The sequence below is a fragment of the Grammomys surdaster genome, unplaced genomic scaffold (assembly GCF_004785775.1).
Source record: "Grammomys surdaster isolate TR1022 unplaced genomic scaffold, NIH_TR_1.0 125877, whole genome shotgun sequence".
Classification (NCBI taxonomy): Eukaryota; Metazoa; Chordata; class Mammalia; order Rodentia; family Muridae; genus Grammomys; species Grammomys surdaster.
Genome location: NW_021620702.1, coordinates 526,463 through 553,216, shown reverse-complemented (window position 1 = coordinate 553,216; position 26,754 = coordinate 526,463). Strand labels below are relative to the sequence as shown.

Below are 26,754 nucleotides of genomic sequence, written 5' to 3'. Positions count from 1 at the left end.
TATAACCTTTCCTTCATCATTGTCACCTGTACTTTTGCCCGTGTTCTCCTCTTGGCCTGGCTCCTCCTCTTCCTCATGATCTTCCCGTGTCCAGTTCAGAGCTCCCATCAGCACCAGGATCAAGTCTTTCTGATCCTAGAATGTCAGGTAACCCCCACAAGGTATCTAAAGGAAAATTATCAAGCTAGGTCATCTTCTCGGATTCTGGGTCTTGCTGGTTGCGTAGGCTGCTGACCACATCCTCCCTCCCCTTATTTATACATCTCCTCATCAGACACATCACACAGCATTTCTGGGCCCCCAAACCTGTGCTGATCTCTCCTACCCTTCCTCTCGTTCCAAGGGTCCTTCATACACACGCCCCCCCCACACACTGCTCTTAGAACCATGTCCCTCTGTATGGAGGCACCTGTTCCCATTTCTTTCTGGAAACTCAGCACCCCATTTTTCTATAGGTGACAGTGCCAACCACCATGTTCTCGGGCCGGTGGTGGCCAAGTACCTGGGGAAATCTAGGACTGAGTCTACAGAGCCCTGCTCAGGGACCCCAGCTCTGTGCCCTCTATCCTTTCACTTATACTGGGACAGATGGCCGGCAGGTGTCTCTGGCCAAAGGTGACAGGTTCCTACTGCTTCGAAAGACCAACTCAGACTGGTGGCTGGCAAGGCGCCTGGGAGCACCCCGGGGTTCTCGGCCCATCTTTGTTCCAGCTGCATACATGACAGAGGAATCAATCTCTTGCCACAACCCAGCAGACACTACCCACAACAGCTCCCTCTGGACTCCTGGTAAGTAAGCCGTGAGCCTTCCCCCTTCACTCTCTGGCTTCAGAATTTTACTCTTTGCCTTAGCTTCTGCTGACTCCTCTTGCTTTCCTCTGATAAGCCTAGCTCTCACCCACACCATGGTGGTGTGACAGTGGCGTCCCCAAACTCTTAGCTCCAAGCTGTCTAGGGCTCAGGTCACTTCCCGGCAGCCTATCCCTGCATTCCTTGACACAATTCCTCCAAGGTTATATCTGTTCTCACCTGCCACTCCTCCACTTCCCAGGGACAAAGCTGTATCATGGCTCCCTGGAGGAACTCTACCTGTCTCGGGAACCCCAGGTTGCTTCTGGGGAGCCTCCTCACCGGCTCCACAAACTATGCAAAAGCATCAGTATGGCCAATGTGAAGCCCTGCTCCCTGAAACCTTTCAAGGAAGAGTCAAGAGAAAGGTCTCTCTCCCAGGACTGCTGGATGACAGAAGCCAGTGCTGCTGTGGTGAGCTACAGAGTTTCCTCAGAGCATGGCTCAGAGCTTGATCTGCCGCCTGCACTACAGCGGGGGCCCTGTTCTGTGTGAAGTGGTGAATGGGACAGACAGCCTCCCTCCCTTAAGTACTGAAAATGGGAGAGGGGGACACAGACAATGCCCCTCCCTTAAAGAACTGAGAGGAGAAGAGAAGAGAGGGGGACAGAGCAAAGAAGACGGACACAGTGAGGAGAAGAGACTGGGGTGCTTTGTGCTTTGAGAAGATCGAGCAGGAACTGGAAGACTAGCCAAAGGCAAAGTAGGGAATGAGGAGGATAGCCGAGTTACACAGGCCCTGAGGGGATAGGGTGTCCAGTACAATGGGAGGAATGTCGGCAGACTGCTTTTTTCCTGTTCTAACTCCTCGCCCAGGGCAAGGTTTGTCTTATGTCCTGTTTTTAAGTCAGGGCAAAAGCAAGTTCCTTCTAAAATTGAGTGCCTTGGTCAGCCCCTCCCCCTTCTGTTATCAGTTGTATTTTGAGCCAGGGGTCTTACTCTGTCATAGGCCCAGCTGACTCGGACTCCTTATGTAATCCAGGCTGACCTCAAACTCCAGTAGTTGTCCTGCATCAGCCTCCCAAGCGCTGGGATTCCAAGCCAGCCTGGTGCGCCCGCGCTCTCTCTCTGTCACGGGTGTATAACAAGTCTTTCCCTCAGACCTCCCTAGCTCTAGCGTGGTCCCCCACTTCTCGGTGTCCTCTTTTACTCTCAATGGCGTGAAGAAGGGTCACTCTCTCTTTTCCACCCCCCCTACAACCCTTAGAAAAGCCTGTTCCCCTTTCCTGCAGCTCTGGGGCGGGGTTGTGCGGGGGAGGAGGGAAGTTGGCAACAGGAAGTGAGGAGAAGAGCAAAGACTGTGAGGGGAAGAATTTTTTTAAAAAGCAGCTGGGGACTGGGGTTTCTACCCGTGTACCAGGGGCCCCCTGGCCCAAGGCTGATGGTGAGTAAATGGGAGAGAGAGTGGGAGGGAATATCTAACTATCTCCTCCTTCCCGGCTTCTCAGGCAGGCAGGATCCCAGCCCCTCCTGTCACAGCCCCCCGTGTACTGTAATCTGTACCCTTCTCTGACGTCCAGGGTCCCTGTCCCAAAGCCCTTGTATTCCCTTCCATGCCCCACATGAGGCTGGGTGGCTGGAGGCAGCTCCCAACAGAATTTTAAAGAGAAAGGCAGTGAGTGCCTCTTCCTTCAGCTCTCAGACCATGGAGACACGGACCCCGAGGAATTAGAATTACCCCAAGAGTTTTATGCTAGGGAAATACAAGGCTGGGGTTCCAGTGCCAGCCAGAAAAGGAACTTGTCGCCCAGGAGGACAGTTCACACTGTTTTGACACCTCGTCAGACCTTCCTGCGGAAAAGACGGAGCTGGGAAAAAGATGAGCAAGGGACATACCTTTACTAGGACTGCTTAATTACAATGACTTTTTTTGAGACAGGGTCTCACTGTGTAGCTCTTAGTTCTGGCTCCCCTGAAACTCACTATGAAGACCAGGCTGGCCTTGAACTCACTGAGATCCGGGGGCCTCTGCCTCCCAAGTGCTGAGATTGAAGGTGGGAGCCACCATGCCTGGCTGTATGAGTACCTCTTGCCCTCTATTCGAACCTAAACCACGTGTTACGACCCCAAAAGCAGAATTGGGGATCGTTGGGTCTATTTATAGGACTGATCTGCTTCTCACTGTGGCCACATTTTATGTGCATAGGTGTTTTGCCTGCATGTACGCTTGTATTACCACATGCATGCAGTGCCCTCCGAGGCCAGAAGAGGGAGTCAGACCTCCTGGAACTGGAGTTACAGCAAATTTTAGCCCTAGTGAGGATGCTGAAAATCCAACCAGCACCCGTACCACCTCACCCCGCCTTAACGAACAGAGCCATCTCTCCAACCCCACAAACATCTTTCTCTGTCCTTTAGCAATATCTCTTCGATTACTTACTGGGGACAATTAACAGAGCTTAGATTCCTAGAGCTGTCAGGACACAGACTTCTTCGGCCCTAACAATGCCAGTAGCACCTGGATCCACCTGGGGATGGCGCTCCTGTGCCGCCCCCCCTCCTGTTTGCCCCAGTGTCCCCTCCATTTTCTTTTCTCCGTTTCTCTCTGTGGCTCTCAGAAGGTCAGAAGAAAGAGAAAATTATGAGAAGTGTTGAGAACTGTTGAGGTACCATCCAGACATTGCTTTGTCTCCCCCTAAACTCAGAATCCCGGCTCCATGGAGCAGACAGAGACTTTGATTAGGGACAGCAGTGCCCTGCAACCTCAGGAATGGCTCGATCCACAGGTGAGAACCCTCCCACTTCTCAGTCACATGTTAAAAAGTTAACTTTTTATGACCTTTCCCCTAATCCTTCTACAGCCTAGGACCTCCAAACCAAAGGTTCCTCTCCCTGTTTCAATTTCCCACCCTCAGGGTTTACCAAGCCTCAGCCAAAGCATCCCATGGCTTGATCTCTCGGAACAGCCCGGAGCCCCGAGGCCCTGTCCAGCTCTGCCACAGCTCCTGGATGACCCCCACGTGAGTCCTTCCTGCCTTCGAATGCCAAGATCCTTTCTGCATAACCCCACAACACCTGCTCCTCTAAAACATTTTCTTTCTGGGTGTTTGCGCTTCTCTGGTCTCCCCCCACCCCAAACTTTAACGGTCCCCACTTCTGGTAGATCCCTTAGAAACACTGGTGTCTGTGGGTGGCGCAGGGTAGCTTAGAAACAGTACTTCATACCCTTCCCAGGAGGAAAGATCAGGCCTGCTCAACATGACCAAGATTGCTCAAGGAGGGCGCAAACTCAGGTGAGAACTCAGAATATGCCAGGGGTCTGGGCTGGTGGATTTCACGGGGTAGAGAGCAGTGGTAACCGTGCGGGGAGCTCAGGCACTCTAGGTGAAATTCTAAAATGACCTTTTAACTACCTCTTCTCCTTCCTCTCCTCCCCCACAGGAAGAACTGGGGCCCTGCTTGGGTGGTGTTAACTGGTAACAGCCTTGTGTTCTACCGAGAGCGGCCACCGCAGTCTGCACCCTCCCAAGGCTGGGTGAGTACCGGCCAGGGGGAGCTGCCCAGGTTTGGGGTTACTGGTTTGCGTCTCAGGCCGACTGAGGCGAGGGCGGTGAGGAAGGAAATGGAGAGGAAGGTACAGGAAAGAGGAAGCAGCTCACCTTCCCGGAGAGGGAAGCGGTGAGGAAACAAACTCTTAGCCTCAGTTTCTCTCTTAATTGACAGGCGCCGGCTGGGAGCCGGCCGGAGAGTAGCGTGGACCTGCGCGGGGCGGCCCTGGCCAGCGGGCGCCAGCTGTCCAGCCGCCGGAACGTCCTGCACGTGAGTGCCTTCCGCACGTCCCCAAAGACAGGGTGACCCGAGGGCGCTCGTCCTCGCAGCGTTTTTGGGTCTCCTCGCTAACGCAAGACTTTCCCCCGCCCCCCGCCGGGCTCCCCAACCCAACCCTCCACCCCCAGATCCGCACAGTCCCCGGCCATGAGTTCCTGCTGCAGTCGGACGAGGAGACGGAGCTGCGAGCCTGGCACCGCGCGCTGCGGGCGGTCATCGAGCGGCTGGTTAGAAGGGTGCAGACCCCGGAAGGCACTCGGGAGGCGAGACCCAGGAAGGGGGGACCCCTGGGGGCCGAGAGAGCGAGGAGGCGCAAAGGATGTCAGACGAAGCGGTCTCCCAGTGGAGCCCCACTCCACTCGTGCTGGAATGTGGGGCTCTGGCATCAAGGTGGGGGTGCAGATGTTCTCCTGTCCAACCTCCCACCCTGGCCGCCCTGGTCTAGGATCGGGAGAACCCCTTGGAGCTGCGTCTGTCGGGCTCCGGACCCGCCGAGCTGGCGGAGCTGAGCGCTGGGGAGGATGACGAATTGGAGTCGGAACCGGTGTCCAAGTCCCTAATGCGGCTTGGCAGCCGCAGAACTTCCAGTACGAAGTGGACAGAGCTGGGCGGGCTGGGGTGCAGGGAATGGGTCCTCCCCTCCAGCTCACTGTCCTGGCTTTTGCAGGTCGGTGTGCAGAGGGCACTGACCAGAAGAACCGCGTGCGGAACAAGTTAAAGCGGCTAATCGCCAAGAGACCAACCTTGCAGAGCCTTCAGGAGCGGGGCCTGTTCCGAGGTAAGGTGGGCTGGGCCCTGTGGGACAGTGAGGGACCCATCTGGAAGCGGACTCACAGGGCCCACTGGAGCTCTGCTCTTCGTACTGGCTTTACTAGTGTCTTTATTTTGTGTAGATTTTGGTTTTTGGATTTTATTATTGTTGGAACAGGCTTTCAGTATTTATACCAGGCTTTACTCAAAGTTGGGCAATCCTCCTGCCTCAGCCTCCTAAGTGTTGTAGGGATTACAGGTAAGAGGTATCATGCCTGGCCTGATAAGTCTGTTTTCAGGATCTTCTATATTCCTGATCTTAGCATTAACCAAAACTCTAGTGAGACTCAAAATAGAATTTCCAGCACTAGATATATTCCAGTCTGCGTCGGCCCCTGCTTTTCCCATACCCCTTGTTTGCAGGTCAGAGGAAGGGCCTTGCCCCTAGGAAGCACCCAATTCCACATCTCACTCCCTTTCTCTGCAGACCAGGTTTTTGGCTGCCAGTTGGAGTCGCTGTGCCAACGGGAAGGGGACACCGTGCCCAGCTTTGTCCGGCTTTGTGTTGAGGCCGTGGATAAAAAAGGTTATTTTTCCAAAGACCCTTGCCTCCCAAATCTCCCCTTTCAAGCCCCAGGCTCCCGTCGCCCCCATCTCTGCCTTCCTCCTGACCCTCCTCTCCCTCAGGCCCCTCCATACACACTTTAGAGTTAGAGACCTCAACCTTGTCTCCTAGGTCTGGATGTGGATGGCATTTACCGGGTGAGTGGGAACCTGGCAGTGGTCCAGAAACTCCGCTTTCTGGTAGACAGAGGTGAGACAACTTGGGAGGAAGTAAATGAGTCTAAGAACACGCCCCCAACACCTCAGAAGCGGAAGTGGTTCTAAGTGAGGGAGTTGGAACCGCATGCCTAAGTTACGGGTATCTCATGTATGTTGCAGAACGGGCAGTGACCTCCGATGGGAGATACATGTTCCCTGAACAGCCAGGACAAGGTACTTAACATGGGAAGCCCCCAGATTCTCAAAAAACCCGCTTTATACCCCATATCCTGCCCCTACAAACGCTGTCCCTACCCCTCTTTTGTTGTCCTACTATGCTCCACTAGGGACCATCACCCTATTCTTGTGACCTGCTTTGACTGTATTTCCCCGGAATTCCTGGCCTTTGAATCTGGAATTCTCTGACTCTTCTGAGCATTCAACCAGAGGAACCTCTTTTTCCCTTCTAGAAGGCAAATTAGATCTAGACAGTGCTGAATGGGATGATATTCACGTGGTCACCGGAGCCTTGAAGCTTTTTTTTCGGGAGCTGCCACAGCCTCTGGTACCTTCGATGTTGCTGCCCCACTTCCGGGATGCCCTTGGTAAGGGTTGAGGGCATCAGATAACACCCCTGACATAAGCGGGCACACAGTAAAGAATAGAACAGAGGGTCCCTTCCGTCTTTACTGCAGGGGTGGAAAATAATTTATATGCCAGCCTGAGTTGTTCTCAAAGGGTGGGGATATGTGTGTGAATGTTTGCTGAGAATTGCCGCTGGGCTTTGTGGAAGAGCGGAGGGCTTTGGTTCTGCAGTAAGGTATGCTTACCGTATGTAAGGCCCTTAGCTGAGTCTCTTGTACCAGAGAGAGCAAGCCAGACAAATGATACCATCCGTGGACATGGGAAAGAGTGAATTTACCCACCCTTTTCTAGCCCTTTCCCTAATGTCACTCACTCTCCTTGCCTTTGCCCTCTCTAGAACTTCCTGAGCCAGAGCAGTGCCTCTCTAAAATACAGAGATTAATAGACTCGTTGCCAAGGCCCAACCGTGACACCCTGCAGTACATCCTGGAGCACCTATGCAGGTCAGGGAGACTCAGCAGCCTTGTTCGTGCTGGTGAGGATAGAGCAGGGGTTCACTGGGGACCCTGATCAGGGAGGGTGGAGACAAGAGACTCTGACTTGTGTCCAGGCCTGTGGCTAGCTCAGCCAAATGAAGGAAAAGAGCAGAAGCTAGAGGAGGATGCTTCGGGAGAAGTGGGAGAAACAAGGGCACTGGTCCTTCCCAGCTAAGGAAGTACTCTTCCTTCCCTGGCCTTAGTCTCCCATGGAGCAGGGGTAGCTTCCTTAGCTGAGTTGTACTTGGGCTCGTTTAGGTGTGGTCCTCCCACATTGTGAACAGAGGACGGACACTAGAGGCTGTCCCTGCAGTTGAGAGCCAGGCACTTTGACCCCACTCGTGCCTCCAGACTGTATCCTGAAGGTTTCTCCACTGGCCCGTCTCTGCTTCCTGTTAGGTCTGTTCTCGATTAGGCCAGCATGTGGAAGGATTCCAGAGTGACCTCTGACCTGCTCAAACCTAATGGGGCTGTACTGATCTGTAGTGGGTAGTTATGGACTCTCTCCCCTTCTCTTGGCTTTGCCCTCAGGGTGATAGCACACTCTGATAAGAACCGAATGACCGCCCACAACCTGGGAATTGTGTTTGGACCAACGCTGTTTCGACCCGAGCAGGAGGCCTCAGACATGGCAGCTCACGTGTTCTACCCTGGGCAGCTGATCCAGCTCATGCTCAACAACTTTGCTAGCCTCTTCACCTGACTCAGGCGAGGAAGAGGAAGGTGCTTCCTGCAATTGTTCAGCTAGCCTTTGGAGAGGGCTGGCAGGTTTTCTGTTCTGAAGATGTCCTGTGAGTGTCCTCCCAAAGGACACTCTTTGTTTCCTGCTCGAGTCTCGCTTGAGCTCCTGGCTGAGAGGGGTTTGCTGAAGAGGAAGGTGTAGGAACTCATTTCTGCTCTCCCCGACGTGACACACGACGCTTGCTCTCAGCATTCCTTTATTGTCAGGAAACTGTGTCATTATTAAAGTTTTGGGTTTTTTTTTGGCCTGGAACGTACACAGACTAAATACAGCCCCAGCCCAAACCTCCCATCCCTGGGCACCTCATGTAGCCGTTTAGGAAACATGATCTGGTTGGGGTTCCTTATCCTTTTAGGCACTAGAGTTGAGGAATTGTGTCTCTCCAGGCAGAGACCCCAGTAAGACACTCATGTTACCCACTGCCATGTTGGGGGGCCCAGAGGGAGGTGGGGTGTTTTTAGAGCTGTCCCCTTGCTCATGGGAAGGAGGAGGGCTCAGCCCCTGGGCCTCATCTAGAATAGCCACAAAGTCCAGCTGAGTGTTGTCCAGGTCAAGAGAGTCCAGAGGGTTACACACCTGCCCTTCAGGAGGAGGGTACAAGGCAGGGCCTGCTCCTAACCTACCCACTTCAGGATGGCCACAGCTGGGGTTGGTGTCCCCCACCTTGAGGGGCCCATAGCAGGGGGGCAGCGGGGGCAGAAGCCGGGGCGGTGCTGCTGGCCTTTGGGCAGGCCTATTTACTCCCACGGAGAAAGTTTCATGGCACGGTGAAGGGGTGGGATAGGAGCCAGGTTTATGATTGGCCAAAGCAGGTGCAAAGCCAGATCCGTACGCAGCCGCCACTGTAGCAGTTGCTGCTGGGGCCTTGACAGGGCTCTGACTTACTTGGGAACCCCCCAGGAATTTGGGACTCTGATATGGGAGTTCCTGGTTAGGGAGCCCTCCCCGGTTTCTGCCCTCCCACAAAAATTCCTGCTGCGACTGAACGTAGTTACACAGGAGCTGAGCTCTGAGCTGTCCTGTGGAATGAGAGGAGGGATTGAAATTGAGGCCAGGCCTGGGTTCTGATGAGAGATAATCGTGGGGAGGCTGAGAATAGGGACCTGACTGGGGATACTGGGGCGGAGGAAGCTGGGGGTGATGCGAAAACAGAGGCTGTGGGCCTGGGGACCCTTCACTGGGGTGGGCATTGAGGCAGGGTGCCAATCCGGTGGAGTCAGACCCCACTGGGCACCCTTGTTCTGGCTTTACCTGTACTTGTCCATAATGCTCAAGTCGGAGACACTGGCTATAGGCAGCACCTGGCTTAGTGCCAGGGAACACTCCAGCATGGGAAGGAAACTCGCCCCATGTCTCTGGGGTAGGATCAGGATAGGAGACCTGCTGTGGACAGTGGCCAGGGCCATAGTTGGTTGGTGGACCAGGCCCAAGAGGCAGAGAACCTGGTCCCCTAGTTCCATAAGGCTCAGCCGCTGTCCCTTCAGGACCCCCATATCCCAGAGTATCGGCAGAGGAAAAATCCATGTATGGATTCAGACCATTGCCCATCACGGAAGTTCCAACCTCTGGCTCCTCCTGGAGTCCTCTGGTATCCATAGCAACATTTTCCGTGATGCTGGGGGGCTGGGGCGAATAGACAGAGGTAGGGAGGTGGGGATCGAAGTTCCGTCCCGTTGCCACACTAGGGGGCGTGTGGACACATCCCAAGCTCTTGAACCGTTGGACTCTGGCTGGAGCTGGGTGATCAGCAACCCGAGCTGGGTCACTGGCCCTCCGGGTGACCCCTGCATTGGGGTTGTATCCTGGGTACTCGGCTCGGCTTCTCCAAGGAGGTACAGGAAGACTCCCCATCCGATCTAGGCCTTGCGCTGCAGTGGGCGGGGTGCCACTCCCCCTGGCTGAAGCATATCTGGCACGGAGCATGCAGTGCTGAGCAGGTGTGAGGCCAGGTAGTGACGATGTCCCATTCTCTGGTGGGGATCCCGGAGGGAAAGGGGATGCCAGGGAGGACCGGCGGCTGACGGTGTAAGCAGAGCTCATACTGCTGGAGCTGCTGCTGCGGCGGTCAAGGGAGACTGGGGGGCCCAGACGGCGAGACACGGGTGCGCCTGCAAAGGACAAGGAGAAAAGGCAGTGTTGGGAGCCCCTTGATTCTCACCCCGCCTTTCCCACAGGATAGCCTGGGCTTGGAACCTCCACTCTAGCTACGCTGTCTGCTCCTCCCAAGTGCTTTCCCCACACTCATTCTGCTTCTGCTTCTGAAGGGATTCTAGGTGGCCATAGTTTGCACACCGCCTCACAGTCATAGAGAGAACACACCACAGATGTACTAAACACATTATTCTACAGCGGCGGGACTAGCGGTGTGCACCACCACACCTAGCTATACATCTCAGTTTTCTGATTGACAGAAGGAAAAATGTCTTCAAGAAAGAGGGTATTCTTCAAACGATAAAAAGATGCCAACGTGGGAGTGGGATGGGGGTGTGTGGAGAGATGGGTCAGCAGTTAAGAGCGCTGCCTGCTCTTCCAGAGGGCCTGAGTTCAATTCCCAGCAACCCTAGGGTGGCTCACAACCATCTATAAGGGGGAACTGATGCCCTCTTATGGCATGCGGATGTATATGCAGCAGAGCACTCACTAAAAATTAAACCACGTGGCAACTCAGGGCAACCCGGCCATATCAGCCTCAGGGGAGCAACACCTCCCACATCCGGGTCTCACCAGCGTGGGTTAAGCTGGGCAGTTTGAGGCCCCGAGACCCTATTGGCCGGAGCTGATGCAGCTGATCCAGTCTGAGGTTCTCCAGGCGGCGAAGGGTGGAGAGTCCGGTGGCCGCAACACAAGGCCCTTCATCCAAGCTGGACAAGTCCTCAGTGCTGCCTCCTGCGTTGCCCGCCATCTCCACGCCGCTGTCCGTGTTGGCCGCGCTGCCAGCTGGGGAGTGGTCGCTGCTGCAGGAGGACTGTGCTCCTGGGCTCTGCTGTGGCTGAGAGGAGGGCGAGAACTGCGAGTGTGGCACGCGCCCCAACTCCCTCTTGGTGAGTGGCTGAAGCCCAGTGATTGTGAAGGCTGAGCAGAGGCATGAGGGAGGGGGACGGTGGAGGGTGGGGGTGGGGGTGGGGTTGGGGGCACACTAAGGTGCAAAAGAGCAAAAGGTTAGAGTAAACTAGAAGGAACTGAGAAGACTCCGCTGGAGTACAGACCCCCAAAGCTCCATGCCTGCATAACAGTCCTACAGCCTTGACAATTTCTTCTTGCCTGTTTCTTCTTGTGGTTAAGACTTCACAAAGTAGGGGGCTGGAGAAATGGCTCAGTAGTTAAGAGCACCTATCCCTCTTCCAGAGATCCTGAGTTCAATTCCCAGCAAACACATGGTGGCTCACAATCATCTGTAATGGGATCCGATGCCCTCTTGTGCTTGAAGACAGCTACAGTGTACTCATATAAATAAATAAATCTTTTTTTTTTTTCTAGACAGGGTTTCTCACTCTGTAGACCAGGCTGGCCTCGAACTCAGAAATCCACTTGTCTCTGCCTCCCAAGTGCTGGGATTAAAGGTTTGCGCCACCACTGCCTGGCTAAATAAATCTTTTTTTTTTTTTTTTTTTTGTTTTTTCGAGACAGGGTTTCTCTGTGTAGCCCTGGCTGTCCTGGAACTCACTCTGTAGACCAGGCTAGCCTCGAACTCTCGAACTCAGAAATCCGCCTGCCTCTGCCTCCCAAGTGGTGGGATTAAAGGCGTGTGCCACCACCGCCCGGCAATAAATCTTTAAAAAAAACAAACAAACAAACCGGGGGTGGGGGTGGGGGGGTGGGACTGGAGAGATGGTTCAGTGGTTAACAGGTCCTGAATTCAATTCCCAGCGGCCACATGACCACATGGTGGCTCACAACCATCCCTAATGGGATCTGACACCCTCTTCTGGTGTGTCTGAAGACGGCTACAGTGTACTCACATAAAATAAATAAATAATTCTTATTCTTTAAAAATATACACAAAACATACATGTCAAAGGCTTGGAACTATATAGTTAAGTGTTATCTGAGAGCAAGTCCATAGTGGCCTGAAGATTTACATAGTGGTAGAGCATTTGCCTGGTTCGTATCCCCAGAAGCACCTCCTGACCATGTGTTAGACCAATTAAACAATTGACAATTACAACATCTTTAGATTTGGGAGTCACTCATGGAGCAACACTGAAACTAGAGGCTGGCAGGCTGGGCTGGCCACAGAAGACTGATGTGTACAGCAGGAGATGCTTAGGAAAGGGCTAGAAAGTCGTTGGCAGAGCATGAGTGGGTATAGAGGTAAGGCTTCCTAGGCTGGCTCACCATGGTACCCTCGGGCACAGTCAGTCTACTGTCTTCCCTGCCGGATCCTCCTTCCCTTTCCCGCTTGGGTTCCACAGTGGAGAGGGACTGCGTCCGTGGCAAGGGGCCATCCCCTCGATGCCGCTTGGTCACGTGGGCATCCGGACCGTGCACTGTCTTGACGTGTTTGCGGAGCGAGCTGGGATCTGTGTAGCGCTTGGTGCAGCCTGGGAGCTTGCAGACATACGGCTTCTGTTGAGTAGAGAGCCAAGCTAGAAGGCCAACGGACCAAAGCAGACGAACTCAAACAGAACGGGGTGGGAGGCGCGGGGGAAGCTCCGAGACAGGTGAGTGAGGGGGATGCACAGCATCCCAGGAAGTAAGGGGGCCCTTCAGGTGGAAGAAATCGTGAGAAGCTTTACAGGAGGCTTAAGAAAACAAATAAAAGTGACCCTCAGGGCTGTGAGGTCACCTATATTCAGAAGCCGAACGAGTCGTCAGGGGTCTACTTTAGACTGACTCTTGGGCTAGTTAAACTAAGTGTGGAAGATGGGAACTCTGGTTTCTCATCTCTGTGGAGAGAGTCCTAGGTTAAGGGGCTCTTTATGAGGGATGCTTAGGCTTAGGCAGTAGTTTCTGCAGTCCGGAGTGGGTGGGTCTCAGTTTGAGCGCTCACCTCATTGGAGTGGGTCCGATTCTGGTGCTTGGCGCGGTCACTGGCATTGCTGAAGGCCTTGCTGCAACCTTCTTGCTCACACATGTAAGGCTTCTCACCCGTGTGCGACCGAAGGTGCGTCTTCAGGTTCTCAAGGCGTGAATAGGACTTCCGACAGCCTTCAAACTGCGGGATGTGAAGGGGCCAAACATGTTCTCAGACAGGGCATGGAGGTTTAAGGATTTACACCAGAGAATTTAATTAAAAATGGGAGAACACTGGGACCTAGAAGAATCCCAGGATTAGGACACACGGACAGACAGGAGCTAAAGGCAGAGGAAACCGGAAACGGCACAGGGTGAGGAACAGCAGTGAGGTACTGAGCATCCTGGAGCAGGTCGCCCCTGCACAGGGCTTAGATGGTCCAAGAGTCGGGTCATCTGGGAGTCAGGCTTACACGAGTGTCTATCATTGGTGCAGGACCTATCCACTAGGCAATGAAGTAACAAGAGTACTAAGTGATTCAAACATTATTATTATTATACTATTTATTATTATTATTATTATTATTATTATTATTATATTTGAGACAGGGTCTCACTGTGTAGTTTTGGCTAGCCTTGAACTCGCTAGGTAGATCAGGGTAGCTTCAAACTCACAGAGATATGCTTGCCTCTGCCTTCCAAGTGCTGGGATTAAAGACGCGCAGTACCATGCCCCGCACATGTTTTCATTTCTTTTAAAATCAAAGGGGAAGCCTCGAGAGTTCGAGGCTAGCCTGGTCTACAGAGTGAGTTCCAGGACAGCCAGAGCTACTCAGAGAAACCCTGTCTCGAAAAACCAAAAAAAATAAAAAAATAAAAATAAAAAATAAAAAAATAAATAAAATAAAATCAAAGGGGGCCGGGCAGTGGTGACACACGCCTTTGATCTCAGTGCTTGGGAGGCAGAGACAGGCAGATCTCTTGAATTCAAAGCCAGCTTGGTTTACACAGCAAGTTCCAGGACAGCCTGGGCTACATGGAGAGACCTTGTCTTGGAAAGCCAGTAAATAAACAAACAAACAAATATCAAAGGGGAAAATATGTTTTTTGGATCCAAAACTTTATTTTGTTTTGCTGCTTATTTACTCATGAGACCCAGTCTCACTGGGTCACCCACCATGGCTAGCCTGGACCTCATCATGTAGATCAGACTGGCCTTAGATTCACAAAGATCTGCCTGCCTTTGAGTCCTAAATACTGGGATTAAGGGTGTGTGCCACCAGGCCTGCCTCGTTTTTTTTGTTTGTTTGTTTGGTTATTTGTTTTGTTTTTAAGGATTCAATTATTTATTCTGAGTGTTCTATCTGCATATACATCTACACGCCAGAAGAGGGCATCACATCACATAGTCATGAGCTGGCATGTAGCTGCTGAGAACTGAACTCAGAACCTCTGGAAGAGAAGACAATGCTCTTAACCACTGAGCCATCTCTCTAGCACCTTGTTTTTCTTTTGATTTATTTTATTTTATTTTTTTATTTTTATTTTTTAGACCTAGCCTCAAACTCTCCATCTTCCTGCCTCAGCTTCACAAGTGCTAGGGTTACAGGTATGTACCACCACAGCAAAAACATATTTTAGGGCCAGGATGGCTCGGTGAGTAAAAGTGTCTGCGGCCAAGCCTGACAACCTGTGTCTGATTCTCCAGGACCTACATAGTGTAAGGAGAGAACTGTGTCCTGCAAGTTGTCCTCTGACCTCCACACGCACAACTTGGAGAGCAAGCCCCACCCCATAAAATGCAACTTAACACCTGAATATACATCAGCATGGTCATCTTTCTATCGATACAGTCTTCAGTGAGATCTTTAACATTTGCTTACGAAGAAAGGGACTTTGAAGGTAAGTCAACCAGCACCCTACCTTGACTTGGCACCGATATAGGGAGGGCTGGGTGCTTACCGTGCACTTGTGTGGCTTCTCGCCCGTGTGTCTGCGCATGTGCACCACCAACATGTACTGGGCCTTGAAGGGCCTCAGCTCCCTGGAGCAACCACCCCAATGGCACACGAACTCCTTCCGCTCTCCATGGATATGCTCACTGTTGATGTGCTGAGGGGGGAAGAGGAAGAGGCTTTCCAAGGTCCCAGACCCCGAACAAACCCTTCTAGCCCCATACCCATCCTCAGCTCCTCCTTTTGGGGGGATAGGAGTCAGGAATGCAGTTTGCCCACACCTCAGGTCTTCTAGCCTACCAGAGCAAAGATACTCTGGGTTTCAGTCCACAGGACTGAGCATGCAATCTCTGACCTCAGTACCCTTGAACCTCCTGCCCTTAGCTAGACCTCAAAGCTCCATTTAGTCTCTCTCTCTCTCTCTCTCTCTCTCTCTCTCTCTCTCTCTCTCTCTCTTTTTGTTTTCTGTTTTTTTGTTTGTTTTTTCGAGACAGGGTTTCTCTGTGTAGCCCTGGCTGTCCTGGAACTCACTCTGTAGACCAGGCTAGCCTCGAACTCTCGAACTCAGAAATCCGCCTACCTCTGCCTCCCAAGTGCTGGAATTAAAGGCGTGCACCACCACCACCCGGCTACCATTTAGTCTCTTTCAGGTTCCCACCAACCATCTGTTACCCCCTGGGGCTCACGTGCACCAGCTGTTCCTGGGAATCGAACTCCTGGCTGCAACCATGCCAGCGGCAGTCCGTCTCGTACACAGACTCAGGCTCAGGTTTCTCCTCTCTCTCCAGGTCCTCCCGTCCATCCAGCATCCCCAGCAGGTGATCCTAGGGCAAGAGAGACAATCCTTAGGGTCACCTGTGTGGCAAGTTTTGTTTCACACAGGTCCCAGAGGGAAAGCTCTGCCCTTCCCTTACCTGTGTGCCTGTGGAGTTGGGGCTAGACATGTCCCCTTCCAATGGCTCCTCCGGGCACTTGCCAACCATCATGTCCAGCTCTGACTTCAGCTTCCCCAAGGGAAGAGGTGAGGGTATTGAGGGTGGAATAGTCAGAAGGGAAAGCATGCCAGGCCTTCCTGCTCTACAGACCCTCACCACCCATATAGCATGATCCTGGGAGTGTGAGGGCTCTCTCCACAGCCTGCACTGGTGAATGGGATGAACAGAGGAATGCCCTCCCCTGGGAGAGTCTGAGTCCACGTTCCTAGTACCTAACGCTTTTATATCCAAAGTCTTCCTTCACCTGACCCCCTGCTAAGTCTCCTACCCACTACTCCTGAGCTGGAGAAGGCAACGTGGAGGGCCCCACCTGGCAGGTTGCACGTGGTCCCCGGGACTGGGGGTGAAGCATCATTGAACCCCGAGTAGAGTCATGTGGAACACAGGGCTGGACTCCATAGGGAGGGGAAGTTCCTTTTTGGTGACTCATCTGAGGTGGGAGTCCTAAAGAAGGGCTAGATGAAGAGGAGGCTGTTAGTTGAGAGAATCAGTCACCGGGAGTCCTGGCTCTGTCCTGCAGGTTTCTGGAAGGCTTGGTTGAAGAAGCTCCCCCCACCCCCGGGAGGGGGAGGTCCTGAACAGGGTTCCAATGCTTTAGGAGAGGGAAAGGACTAGAGTTGGGATGGAGGTTTGAAGGGTCTGAGTCTTCTAACAGGTTTCAGTACATATCTTAGGGGCCTCTTAATCTGAGGCTGCCAGCACCTCATGGTGCCAATGGAGAGATGGCCGTAGGAACCGCCTGGAGATGAACATCGCGAGTTGATGAAAGCCACAAGGGAACTGGGTGAGGTACGGATTACGGTTTGCAGGTCGAGGCTGGCATCAGAGAGAGGTGAGATGGAGAGAGCCCGCTTCTTTGTCAGTTTGACTGAACTCCGAGGAGGAGGAGGGGGAGGAAAGAGTGACCCTAGTGCAGGAGACAGGAGTGAAGATACAGTCAAGGGGGCTGGAGAGATGGCTCTGTGGTTAAGAGCACTTGCCGTCCTTCCAAAGGATCTGAGTATGATCTCAAGCACCCACATCGGGTGGTTCACAACCACCTATAACTCCAGGGATGGTCCCACACCCTGGGCCTCAGGGAGGGCACCAGGACACGCACAGACACAGACATATACATTGTTAAAAAATAAAATTAAAATGAGGGGAAAAGAGGTAGTGTATAGATACATGTATCTCTGAACTTAATGGGTGGGGCCTCACTAAAAAAAATCAGCTTTTGCCTTGCTCTGCCTAGAACCTCTTGACTGTTCTCTGATGGCTTTCTTCTCTGGATGTTTCTTCCCTTGAGTTTGGTCCTCGCTTCCCCACCTTCTCCTGCAGAGCAAGTCCCAGAGGGGCAGGGGGAGGGGCACTGTCTGAGTGCTCACCTTCAGTGCAGCTGCTGGTCTCTCTGGCAGACCCATAACCCTGGGACCCTGACATAAAGTTGGCTTGGTGGCAAAAGGGCAGACCAGAAAGTCCTAGAAAAGAGAGACATCTGGAGTCGGGCGTTTGAATGGGGGATACAGGGCTTACCTTGAGACCGTATATAAAATATGATCCTAGATTCCAAACATACATGGCATGGGGGTCTCAAAATCCTCCTGTAGATGGGAAACTAGCGTGCGATAGGATTGAGAGGGATCCTGGAGCGAGGAGAGACATCTGCCAAGTCCTCAAGGCCCAGGGAGTGGTAAATGTATTTACCTTCTGCTCCCATGCTGGAGACCCCTTGACTGGGGAGGGGTCGGAGACAGCACGGCTCACCATAGCTATTCACTTGTGGTGGAGTCATTGGATTGAACATGGTGTCTCAGCGAGGGATGAGGGACCCTACAGAAAGGAACGTAGATCTGCCAGTTATAAAGAGGGAGAGAAACAGAGAAATGACAATTTCAGCCACACATCCCCGGCCAGCATGTCCCTTGTGCCTCTAACCCCCATCTCAGAGACTGGTCATGGAAATCAATAACGTCTTTCAGCTGCTTTAAGAAGAAACATCCCGGCCGGGCAGTGGTGGCGTTCGCCTGTAATCCCAGCACTTGGGAGGCAGAGGCAGGCGGATTTCTGAGTTCGAGGCCAGCCTGGTCTACAGAGTGAGTTCCAGGACAGCCAAGGCTACACAGAGAAACCCTGTCTCGAGAAAAACAAACAAACAAAAACAACAAAAACAAACAAACAAAAAACCAAAAAGAAGAAGAAGAAGAAGAAGAAGAAGAAGAAGAAGAAGAAGAAGAAGAAGAAGAAGAAACAACATCCAGGGGCTAGAGAGATGGCTCAGCAGTTAGGAGCTCTGACTGTTCTGCCAGAGGTCCTGAGTTCAATTCCCAGCAACCACATGGTGGCTCACAACCATCGGTAATGGGATCCGATGCCCTCTTCTAATGTGTCTGAAGACAGCTGCAGTGTACTCATATACATAAAATAAATAAATCTTAGAAGAAGAAAAAGGAGAAAGAGAAGGAGGGGAGGGGAGGAGGAGGGAGAGGAGGAGGAAGAGGAAGAAGAGGAAGAAGAAGGAGAAGAAGAAGAAGAAACAACATTCCAAAGAGTGGGCAGAAGCAGCTGCTCAGTTTTGGTGGTCTTTTGGGGGAAATTGGGTAGGAGCACACAGGAATGTTAGAGACTAATTGATCCAACGCAAGTCCCAGGTGATTTTAATGCCATGATCTCTCTCTACTTGCTTTTCTTTTTCCTTTTCCCTCTACCGTTTCTTGTTCTGGCCATGGGCCAGCTTTGAGGTGTGTGATGGTGGAACACACGGAAGGTCTGACTTCATGCCCAGGGCTGCCGGCTCATGCCCAAGAGCTCATATGCAATCTCTCCAGTGTCCAGTAGAGGGAGACCTCGCTTCAGTCCAGATTGACTGGTGGGGCCAGAAGAGAACACAAATGATCTGTCCTCTCAGACAGAGAACTGTGTGTGGGAGGGAGTAAGGCTTCAGAGCAGAGCGTCTCCCGGTCTGTTGAGTAAAAAGGATGGGAGCTAGAGTCATTCTGAGGCGGTCTGAATCTGGGTCTACCCATCCCTTTTGGTTTGGGGGGTGGGAGGACAGGCAAGGGACGGTCAGGAAAGGCTTAACGAGAATGAGAAAACGAAGTCCTCTATTAGAAAGGCGTTAGAGAGAGAGAGGAGCTGGTGCGAGGTCCACTTTTCCTCCTCAACAACTTTAGACTCCACTCCGGGTTTTTCGGTCTTCCGGGAGCGGAGGGTGGGGTGGGGCGGGGTGGGGTGGAGAACCACCGGGAGCGGGCCGGCCGGCGCGGTGGGTGATCCCGGGATGCTGGGATTTAGGGTGAGGGCGGGGTAAAATGGGGAACGGAACCCGGACCCTACGACCCAGCCTAAGTGGTGTAGCCTGGGCTACCTTTGCTAACTCCTCCTTTTCCAGCCTGAGACGCGGATCTCGAATCCAAGACCTCCCAGCTCGACACTGGTGGGGGGGGCACAGCTGGCTGGCAGCTGGATGAGGGGGCACGTCTCCCGCCTCTCTCCCCTGTGACTCATTCAAGGGAAGGGGACGACTTGCAAAGGACCCCCAGACACTAGATGTTCCCTCAAAGTTGTCACTCTTATCTCCGTGTCCCATTGTCCGACCGCTCCAAGAGACAGGATGAAAACGGGGCGACAGTCCCCCTTCGCCCACGCAAGCCGCCGCCCACACCCACGCCTCCGCCTTCATAGTACTAGAGACGTCGCTAGCTTTTCCAGTTTCAGTAAAGGTTTTCTGGGCGGGATGGGAGCCTGAGAATTAGCCTGCCACAGACCCGAATCATCTTCGGTGTCTATTTTCTAGAGTCCTCTACGTACCCCTTCTCCCCAACTCCCTGGAGTCGGCCCCACCCCCTTCTCCCGGTCCCGCCTTCCCCGCCCCCGTGCCTTCTCGGCCCACCCAAGTCGCCGCCGCAGGCTCTGGCTGCAGACGGCTCAGCTTCCCCGCCCGCCTGGGGAGCCCAGAAAAAAGGGGGGGGGGTGAAGGGTGGAACATTCTTCCCTCTCTCAGCGCATCCTGAAAGCAGGCAGTGGCGTCCGGGGGGGGGCACTATTGGAAAGTGGGGTCCCTATAGTGGAGCGGGAGAGAAGAAACCAGAAACTAAGAGAAAGAAGCGCCTGTGTAAATAAGACGTGAGCAGAGAGGACACCTTGGATTCCTGGGTATCTCTGCCGGCTTCCTAAGGGTTAACCCCTATAGACCCCCGGGAACCCCCTAGTGACGTCAAGAGCGAGTCGGAGACGTCTGTCCGGCGGGGATGCCCAGAGAGATAATGGAGGGGGGTCCTTCTGAACCCCGCCCCCTAGGGAAAATCACCCGCGTTCACGAACTTTTCTCCCAGAAGAAAACTGCCCATCTTTCTCCCCATACTGGAAGGAAAGACGTAAACCATAAAGTCCTGCTTCTCCAGATGCCCCAAACCCTCAGTCTCTACGGAGTTTCCTTTCCTTGATGCTGTTCCCAAAGCTAACTGTCCTGCGTTGATTGTTTCAGGGTCATGGGGCCTGAAAGAGGATTCAGAGCGGGGAGCAAGGGCAGGCAGGGTGGTCTGAGCCAGAGGAGGGGCCTCGGTCCCCAGCTCCCGCTTGGGCGGGGGGCCAACCGTGATACACAAGCTGGCAGTGGCCAGTGGTCCCGCTCTGCCCCAGTAGGGGTCTCCTGGCGCCTGGCTTCAGCTGCCCCGGTGGTCCTGAGGTCAGAGGGTCAACACAAGGTCTCCCCAGCTCTTGCTCTTCCTCAGGGCCCTGCCCACAGTCCTTGGGACTCAGAAATCCAGAATTCCTAGGGATTTTTCTGCGGCCTACACTGCATGTTAGGAAACCCACCCAGCCTCCTTCCGAGTCCAAACCCACTCCTTTGCCCCCAAACCCCATGTGCACATCTGCCACAGACACAGGTCAGGAGTCCAATCCCAGCCCGGCCCTCAGGGGTTTTGTTGCCTGGCTAACACCTACTCCCACCCCACTGAGCGCTCCCTTCTTTTGCGGTGGGTCCCGTCTTAGAAACACTGACGTCTTCCAACGGCGCTCAGAGACGCACCTGGAGTTCCCTCTACCACGCAGACCTCCAGCTGGCCGTCCCAACTGCCTCTTCATCCCAACCTCAAGAAAGGGAGAGATTTCTAATATGTGGGAGAGCCGCGGACAAAGAGACCTGGGACAGACACACACTGTCAGAAAGAAGAAGGAGACGCAGAGAAAAGGAAGCACAAATTAAAGCAAAACAAGAAAACACCCAAACCTCCTAATAGCTCGCCCCAAACTCTCCCACCCCCTATTGCCTCTGCGCCCCAGGTCTCCTTCTGGGATAGGGTGAGTCCCTAGGCGTCAGAGCATCTCTTCAGTCCCCTCCCCCATCACTCCCAGGTGGTCTCCCGCCTGCCCCCCTCTCACCTCCGTCGGGGCGCAGGGCTCGGGATGCGTGGTCCAGGGCTGGAAACTGGGCTTGGGGGGGGTAGGTGTGTGGCGGGGAGGGGGGTTCACAGGGCCACTGCAGCGCAGCTTCAGTGCCAGCCCACCCCCCCAACCTGGCCCCCAGCCCTCCCGCCGGCCCAGCCCGCCGGGCCGCGAGCCGGGACCACCCGCGAGAAGCGCAAACTTTTTTTTTCCCCTTTGCAAAAACTTTTTCTCGTTCTTGCCACCCGCACGCCGCCGCTCTTCCCGCTCACTTCCCTCGTATATCCTTCCTTCGGGCTGTTCTAGAAGATGAGCTGGGGTGGATAGAAGCTAGAGAGGGGGTGCCGAGCTTATGGCACCCCCAGGACCCCCAGGATCCTCCCCCTCCCTTGAGGGACCCTATACTGCCTACTACCCCCCCCCGCCCGAACACGCTGCTCTTGGTGGACAGTAAATCCCGGCGCGGATCCCTGGATCGGCTGTCCACGAAGAGGAGCTGAACCAGAGCCAGGAAAACATTGAGGAAAATATTGCGCGGCGTGAGAGGGAGGGGGGGGGTAGGGAAGCTCACCCAGAAAGTTAACTTTGAAGGTCCAGCCGTCGGCTTTCATTGGTCGTAACTGAGCATTCTCCATGTCGTGGTCTGTAGGCCAGCCTCACTCTTTGGATGGAACGTGGAGGATTTGGAGAGTTGGGGTTTGGGCGAAAGAAGTTGGGTTGGCTGTGGTAGGGGAGGGGAGGGGGGGTGCGACCTATGGAACATGAAAGAAGAACACGGGCTGGAGTTCTAAGTGCAGGATGTGCGTTCGCAGATTACTGCGAAGTGTCCTCTGTCTAGAGAGTACCTCTGTGGAGAAACTCCGTTCTCCATCTCCAAATTCTGGACACAGTTGCCACCTCCACACCTCTCTCTCTTTAAGCCTTTTCGCGCCCTCTGCTGGCCGTCTTAGCACATGGCACGCCTCGGTGTCAGAAATGATTGCACTGACGAACTTAAGGAAATCTGACAGGTTCCTGTCCCCAAAGCCCAGTTAGATGCCCAGAGAGCTGCGTGAGCTCAAAGAAACAGAAGGGCACACCAGGGGAGATTGCGAGTCCCTTAAGGTAGTGCCTGATAGGGGAGTACCCTGTCTCTTTGAATCTGTGTTACCATGGTGACTGGACACAGGAGAGAGGGCCGCTATTTCAGTTTCCCACCTGAGAAAGAAGCAAAGCATTGCGGGGGAGGGGGGAACGGGACGGGGGGGAGGGTGGAGAGTCTTCCCTCAAACAGATCTCAGATCTCTCATGCCCTACCGCTGTTTTAAACCACCTTCTTGGGTCTCCAAGGTAAGTGTGTTTTTTTTAAAAAATTAGGATGAAGAGAGGGACACGTATGAGACCTCACAAACACAAGTAGTCAGGGTGGGAACAGATAAGGACAAGCCTGTCACTCTATATGACTGAAAAGTTACATCCATGAAACTCACAAGGGACCCACAGCCAGGCCAGACCAGTAACCGCAGAGAAAGAGCGCTACATGTGTCATGTGACTCACCTTGCTGGACCATTTTGGAGCCTTGTGGTTTCAAGAGCCCTCTGTGGCCTTCTAAATTCCGAGGAAAGGGAAATACTTTTGTGTTTTGGAGACAGACTGTTACTCCAGTAGCCCAGGCTGACCCAGAGTTCACTAAGGAGCCCAGGCTGACCTCAGACTCACAGCCATCTGAGCCTCAGCCTCCCCAGTGGTGTGGTGACAAGCACAAACCGCACACTTGCTTTCTCCTGTATTTACTTGAAAAATTGTTTTATTGCCAGACTGTGGTAGCACGTACTTTTAACTCCAGCACTGGGGAGCAGAGACAGACAGGTCTCTGAGTCCATCTGGTCTATAGAGTGAGTTCCAGGACAGCCAGGGCTACACAGAGAAACCTTGTTTTGAAATATATATATATAATTTTTATAAAATTAGTTTTTAATATGCATTTATTTAATATGTAGGAGTGTCTTGTGTGTATGTGTACTTCGTGTATTTCTGCCATCTGAGGAGACCAGAGAGGAAGGTCAGAGCCTCTGAAAGTGGAGTTATGAAAGGTCATGAGCTTCCATGTGGGTGCTGGGAATTGAACTCAGGACCTCTGGAAGAGGGATAGGTGGTCTTAATCAATGAGCCATCTCTCCAGCCCCTGATTGGATGGTTGATTGATGATTGATTTTGAGACAGAGTTTCTCCATGTAAGTCCTGGTTGACCCAGAACTCTCTATGTAGACCAGGCTGGCCTTGAACTTACAGAGATTCCCTTGCCTCTGTTTTCCCAGTGCTGGGATTAAAGACATGTACTACTATGCCCATCTTTCTACCTTATTTAAAGTTTTTATTTATTTTTTCATTTTGTTTATTTATTTTGTGTACCTGTGGCAGAGGGTACACTTCAGGGCCGCCTTAGGCATTGTTCTTATTGCTGTGACCATGGCAATTCTTATAAGGGAAGACATTTGGGGGGAAGGGGGCGGCTTACAGTTTCTGAAGCTTAGTCCTTTGTCATCGTGGCAAGGAACATGGCGGCAAGCATGGTGCCAGAGAAGTAGCTGACAGCTACATTGTGATCCTCTGACTGACAGACCCTGGGCTCAGAGTGGGCCTTTGGAACCCCAAAGACACCCCCCCCAGTGACACACTTCCTTCAACAAGGCAGCACCTCCGAATTTTTAATAATCCTTTCAAATAGTGCCAGTCTTCGGTGATTAAATATTTAAGGATATGAGAGCCGTTCTTATTCAAACCACCACAAGTGCCCTAGTGTGTGGAGGCCAGGGGACACTTGTAGGGCTCAGTTCTCTTAGGTGACTGTCTTAGTTACTGTCTGTTGCCGTGATTAATACAGCATGACCAAGGCAGAGTATAACAGAAAGTGTTCGTTAAGGACTTACAGCTCCAGAGACAGTGTCCATGACCATCATGGTGGGAACATGGCAACAGGGCAGGCACGCACGACACTGCACCAGTAATTGGGAGCTTATAGCCTGAGACACAGCCAGGAAGCAGAGAGAAAGGGAGAGTGAACTGGGAAGAAAGGACATGTGCTTTTGAAACCTGAAGTCCTGTCACAGTGACACACCTCCTTCAACAAGGCCCTCCTCATCCTTCCCAAACAGTTCCACCAGCTGGGACCAAGTACTCATATAGATGAGACTTTGGGGGGTCTTTCTCATTCAAACCAACACAACTGCTTCTGGGAGCTGGTCCTCTCCTTCCAACACGTGATTCTTAGAGATTGAACATACACACAGGTATTCAGGCTTGACAGGTTGCCTTAACCCGCAGAGCCATCTTGTCAAGTCTCCGTTAGGGTCACAGATGTGTGCACCCTGGGATGTCACACTGGTATCAAGGAACCAAACGCAGGTTGTGCTCCTGGAGCAGACACTTTACCTGATGAACTGTGCTCCCAGCCTCTCTTTAACTTTAAAAAAAAAAAATGTAGATGTTGTGATGGCTATTCCTGGTTGTCAACTTGACAACATCTGGAGTGAACTACAATCCAGAAATGGAGGGCACACCTGTGCAAGCAGATCTCTGAGTTCAAGGTCAATCTACAAAGCAAGTTCCAGGACAGGCAAGCTTAGGCAGTGAAGGAGTTGGAAAGCAGAGAGCTGGTGATGATGTAATAGAACAAGGGGCCATGTTCTAGCCCCAGCAAGCAGCAGAACTTGGCAGCTTCAGTCATGTGGCTCTGGCTTTAGAGTCAAGAGTAGAAGGGACTACTGGGACAACTGATGCTGGTTAGGTGGAGCTAAGAAATTAGTGGTGATTAAGAAGAGACCAGCATCTCTGAGGTGAAATCTTCTGGGAAGTGCTTTCTGAGAGCTCAAAGAAGCTGTGTTCCAGAGATAGCCAAGGTTGTACCCCATGCTGCAGCTGGACTTGGTAGTGTGTATGAGTCACCCAGGTGGTACTGGTTTTAAAGGTATGAAGGGGTCATGAAGAACAGCTGAGGTTTGGCACTGTGAAAGGTCAGGGAAAGCCATTGGTGAAGGTGCACCCTCAGTTGCACTTGATGGCTCAGGACTGAAGGGGTCATGCAAAGAAACTGAGGCTTGGCACCATAAAGAAGGCCTATGAGAGGCTATTGGTGAAGCCTAGTTGCAGCAGAAGACCCCAGTGTATTGGAGATGCCAGTATCATGAGATGACCACCAAGAACAGCAGCAGCAGTGGAGTGGATCAACCTGAGCTTAGGGTGCTACAGAGGCAGAGCTGGAGAAGTGAAGCCAGCCCTTTGGAGGAGCCCAGAAGATCATGTGTGGATCCCAGACATTGAAACAAGAAGCTGTGACATTGAGGTTGCCTTGGAGACCCCAAGATGTTAAAGATGCCAGAGCCATGGGATACCTGCAGAGGAAAGCTGCTAACAGGGAGTGGAACCATCCCAGGAGAAAGAGGTTTGTTGCTGGTCAACAAAGATGAAAAAGGAGTTGGAGATCTGAAGACTGCTTTGCCATCAGCCATGGAGACGCAGAGTTTGGAGTTTGCCCGGCTGGTTTCCTGTCTTGCTTTGGGGTTAAGTGATTGAATGAATCTCAGAAGAGACCTTTAACTTTGGACTTTATACATTGTTGAGCTGTTATAGACTGTGGGACTTTTGAAATTGAACTAAATGTATTTTTCATTATGATTTGGCCAGTTATGTGCCCCATAGACTCATGTGTTTAAACAAGCCTATGGGGGGCCAGGGAGTGGAATGTGATGGTTTATATATGTTTGGCCCAGGGAGTGGCACTGTTAGGAGGTGTGACTTTGTTGGAGGAAGTGTGTTACTGTGGGAGTGGGCTTTGAGACCCTCCTCCTAGCTGCCTGGAAGACAGTCTGTTCCTGTTTGCCTCGGGAACAAGTTATAGAACTCTCAGCTCCTCCTGCACCATGCCTGCCTAGACACTGTCATGCTCCTGCCTTGATGACAACGGACTGAACCTCAGAACCTGTAAGCCAGCCTCAGCTAAATGTCATTTGTAAGAGTTGCCTTGGTCATGGTGTCTGTTCGCAGTGGTAAAACCCTAACTAAGATAGATATGTTTATTTGACTTTATGAGCATGAATATTTTGCCTGCATCCGTGTATGCACAACATATTCATACCTGGTGTCTGTGGAGGTCAGAAGAAGAGGATGTCGGACTCCCTGGAACTGGAGTTATCGATGGCTGAGCAGAAGCTGGGAAGCAAACCAGTCCTCCACAAGCAACAGGCTCTCTTAAAGCACGGAGTCAACTCTCTTGCTTTTTATTTCTAACTGTGGGGTGTGTGTATGTGAGTGTATGTGCCCTCAAAGGGAAGAGGCACTGGATTCCCTGGAGCTGGAGTTACAGGTAATTGTGAACCATCGAAGCTAGGAACTAAGAGTTGAACTCAGGCCCAGTAGACACTCTGAACCACTGAGCCAGCTTCCCAGTACTCCTGTAATATTTAAGAAAAAAAAAAAAACCCTACATGTCTTTTAAAGCATGGCTTCTGCGTAT

At 52.5% G+C, this 26,754-nt stretch overlaps 2 protein-coding genes across 5 annotated transcripts; one reads left to right on the top strand and one right to left on the bottom strand.

Annotated features, from left to right (window-relative positions):
• The first annotated feature begins 298 nt into the window (after positions 1-298).
• Arhgap9 (Rho GTPase activating protein 9) lies at positions 299-8,248 on the top strand. 3 transcript variants are annotated; one of them, XM_028752100.1, is made up of 16 exons: positions 299-789; positions 1,052-1,263; positions 3,495-3,575; positions 3,705-3,809; positions 4,024-4,082; positions 4,231-4,324; positions 4,513-4,608; positions 4,746-4,844; positions 5,063-5,204; positions 5,285-5,395; positions 5,855-5,953; positions 6,104-6,181; positions 6,310-6,363; positions 6,600-6,734; positions 7,112-7,217; positions 7,782-8,248. In XM_028752100.1, the coding sequence occupies exons 1-16, from the start codon at positions 474-476 to the stop codon at positions 7,951-7,953; spliced, it is 1,959 nt and encodes a 652-aa protein (XP_028607933.1). In that variant the 5' UTR covers positions 299-473; the 3' UTR covers positions 7,954-8,248. The 3 variants fall into 3 exon arrangements, with proteins under 3 accessions (XP_028607933.1, XP_028607934.1, XP_028607935.1); XM_028752101.1 differs by lacking the exon at positions 7,112-7,217 and having other exon boundaries at positions 7,782-7,874; XM_028752102.1 differs by lacking the exons at positions 299-789; positions 1,052-1,263 and adding an exon at positions 1,304-2,233.
• Gli1 (GLI family zinc finger 1) lies at positions 8,171-21,280 on the bottom strand. 2 transcript variants are annotated; one of them, XM_028752088.1, is made up of 13 exons: positions 21,260-21,280; positions 20,907-21,020; positions 17,582-17,707; positions 17,263-17,355; positions 16,598-16,802; positions 16,206-16,350; positions 15,815-15,904; positions 15,587-15,724; positions 14,908-15,057; positions 12,983-13,147; positions 12,328-12,558; positions 10,717-10,981; positions 8,171-10,100 (listed from the first exon to the last, which is right to left on the bottom strand). In XM_028752088.1, the coding sequence occupies exons 3-13, from the start codon at positions 17,679-17,681 to the stop codon at positions 8,344-8,346; spliced, it is 3,339 nt and encodes a 1,112-aa protein (XP_028607921.1). In that variant the 5' UTR covers positions 17,682-17,707; positions 20,907-21,020; positions 21,260-21,280; the 3' UTR covers positions 8,171-8,343. The 2 variants fall into 2 exon arrangements, with proteins under 2 accessions (XP_028607921.1, XP_028607922.1); XM_028752089.1 differs by lacking the exons at positions 17,263-17,355; positions 20,907-21,020; positions 21,260-21,280 and having other exon boundaries at positions 8,344-10,100; positions 16,598-16,763; positions 17,582-17,681.
• Between the last annotated feature and the right edge of the window lie 5,474 nt (positions 21,281-26,754).

Bases quoted from the DNA above. Each gene is read 5' to 3' on its own strand.
- Arhgap9 (XM_028752100.1), top strand. From the start codon at position 474: ATGTTCTCGGGCCGGTGGTGGCCAAGTACCTGGGGAAATCTAGGACTG. The intron at 4,083-4,230 runs GTGAGAACTCAG...CCTCCCCCACAG, and splicing joins CAAGGAGGGCGCAAACTCAG to GAAGAACTGGGGCCCTGCTT. The intron at 4,845-5,062 runs GTTAGAAGGGTG...GCCCTGGTCTAG, and splicing joins GGGCGGTCATCGAGCGGCTG to GATCGGGAGAACCCCTTGGA.
- Gli1 (XM_028752088.1), bottom strand. From the start codon at position 17,681: ATGTTCAATCCAATGACTCCACCACAAGTGAATAGCTATGGTGAGCCG. The intron at 15,725-15,814 runs GTAAGGGAAGGG...CTCTTGCCCTAG, and splicing joins CCAACTCCACAGGCACACAG to GATCACCTGCTGGGGATGCT. The intron at 15,058-15,586 runs GTGAGCCCCAGG...TTCCCCCCTCAG, and splicing joins CCCAGGAACAGCTGGTGCAC to CACATCAACAGTGAGCATAT.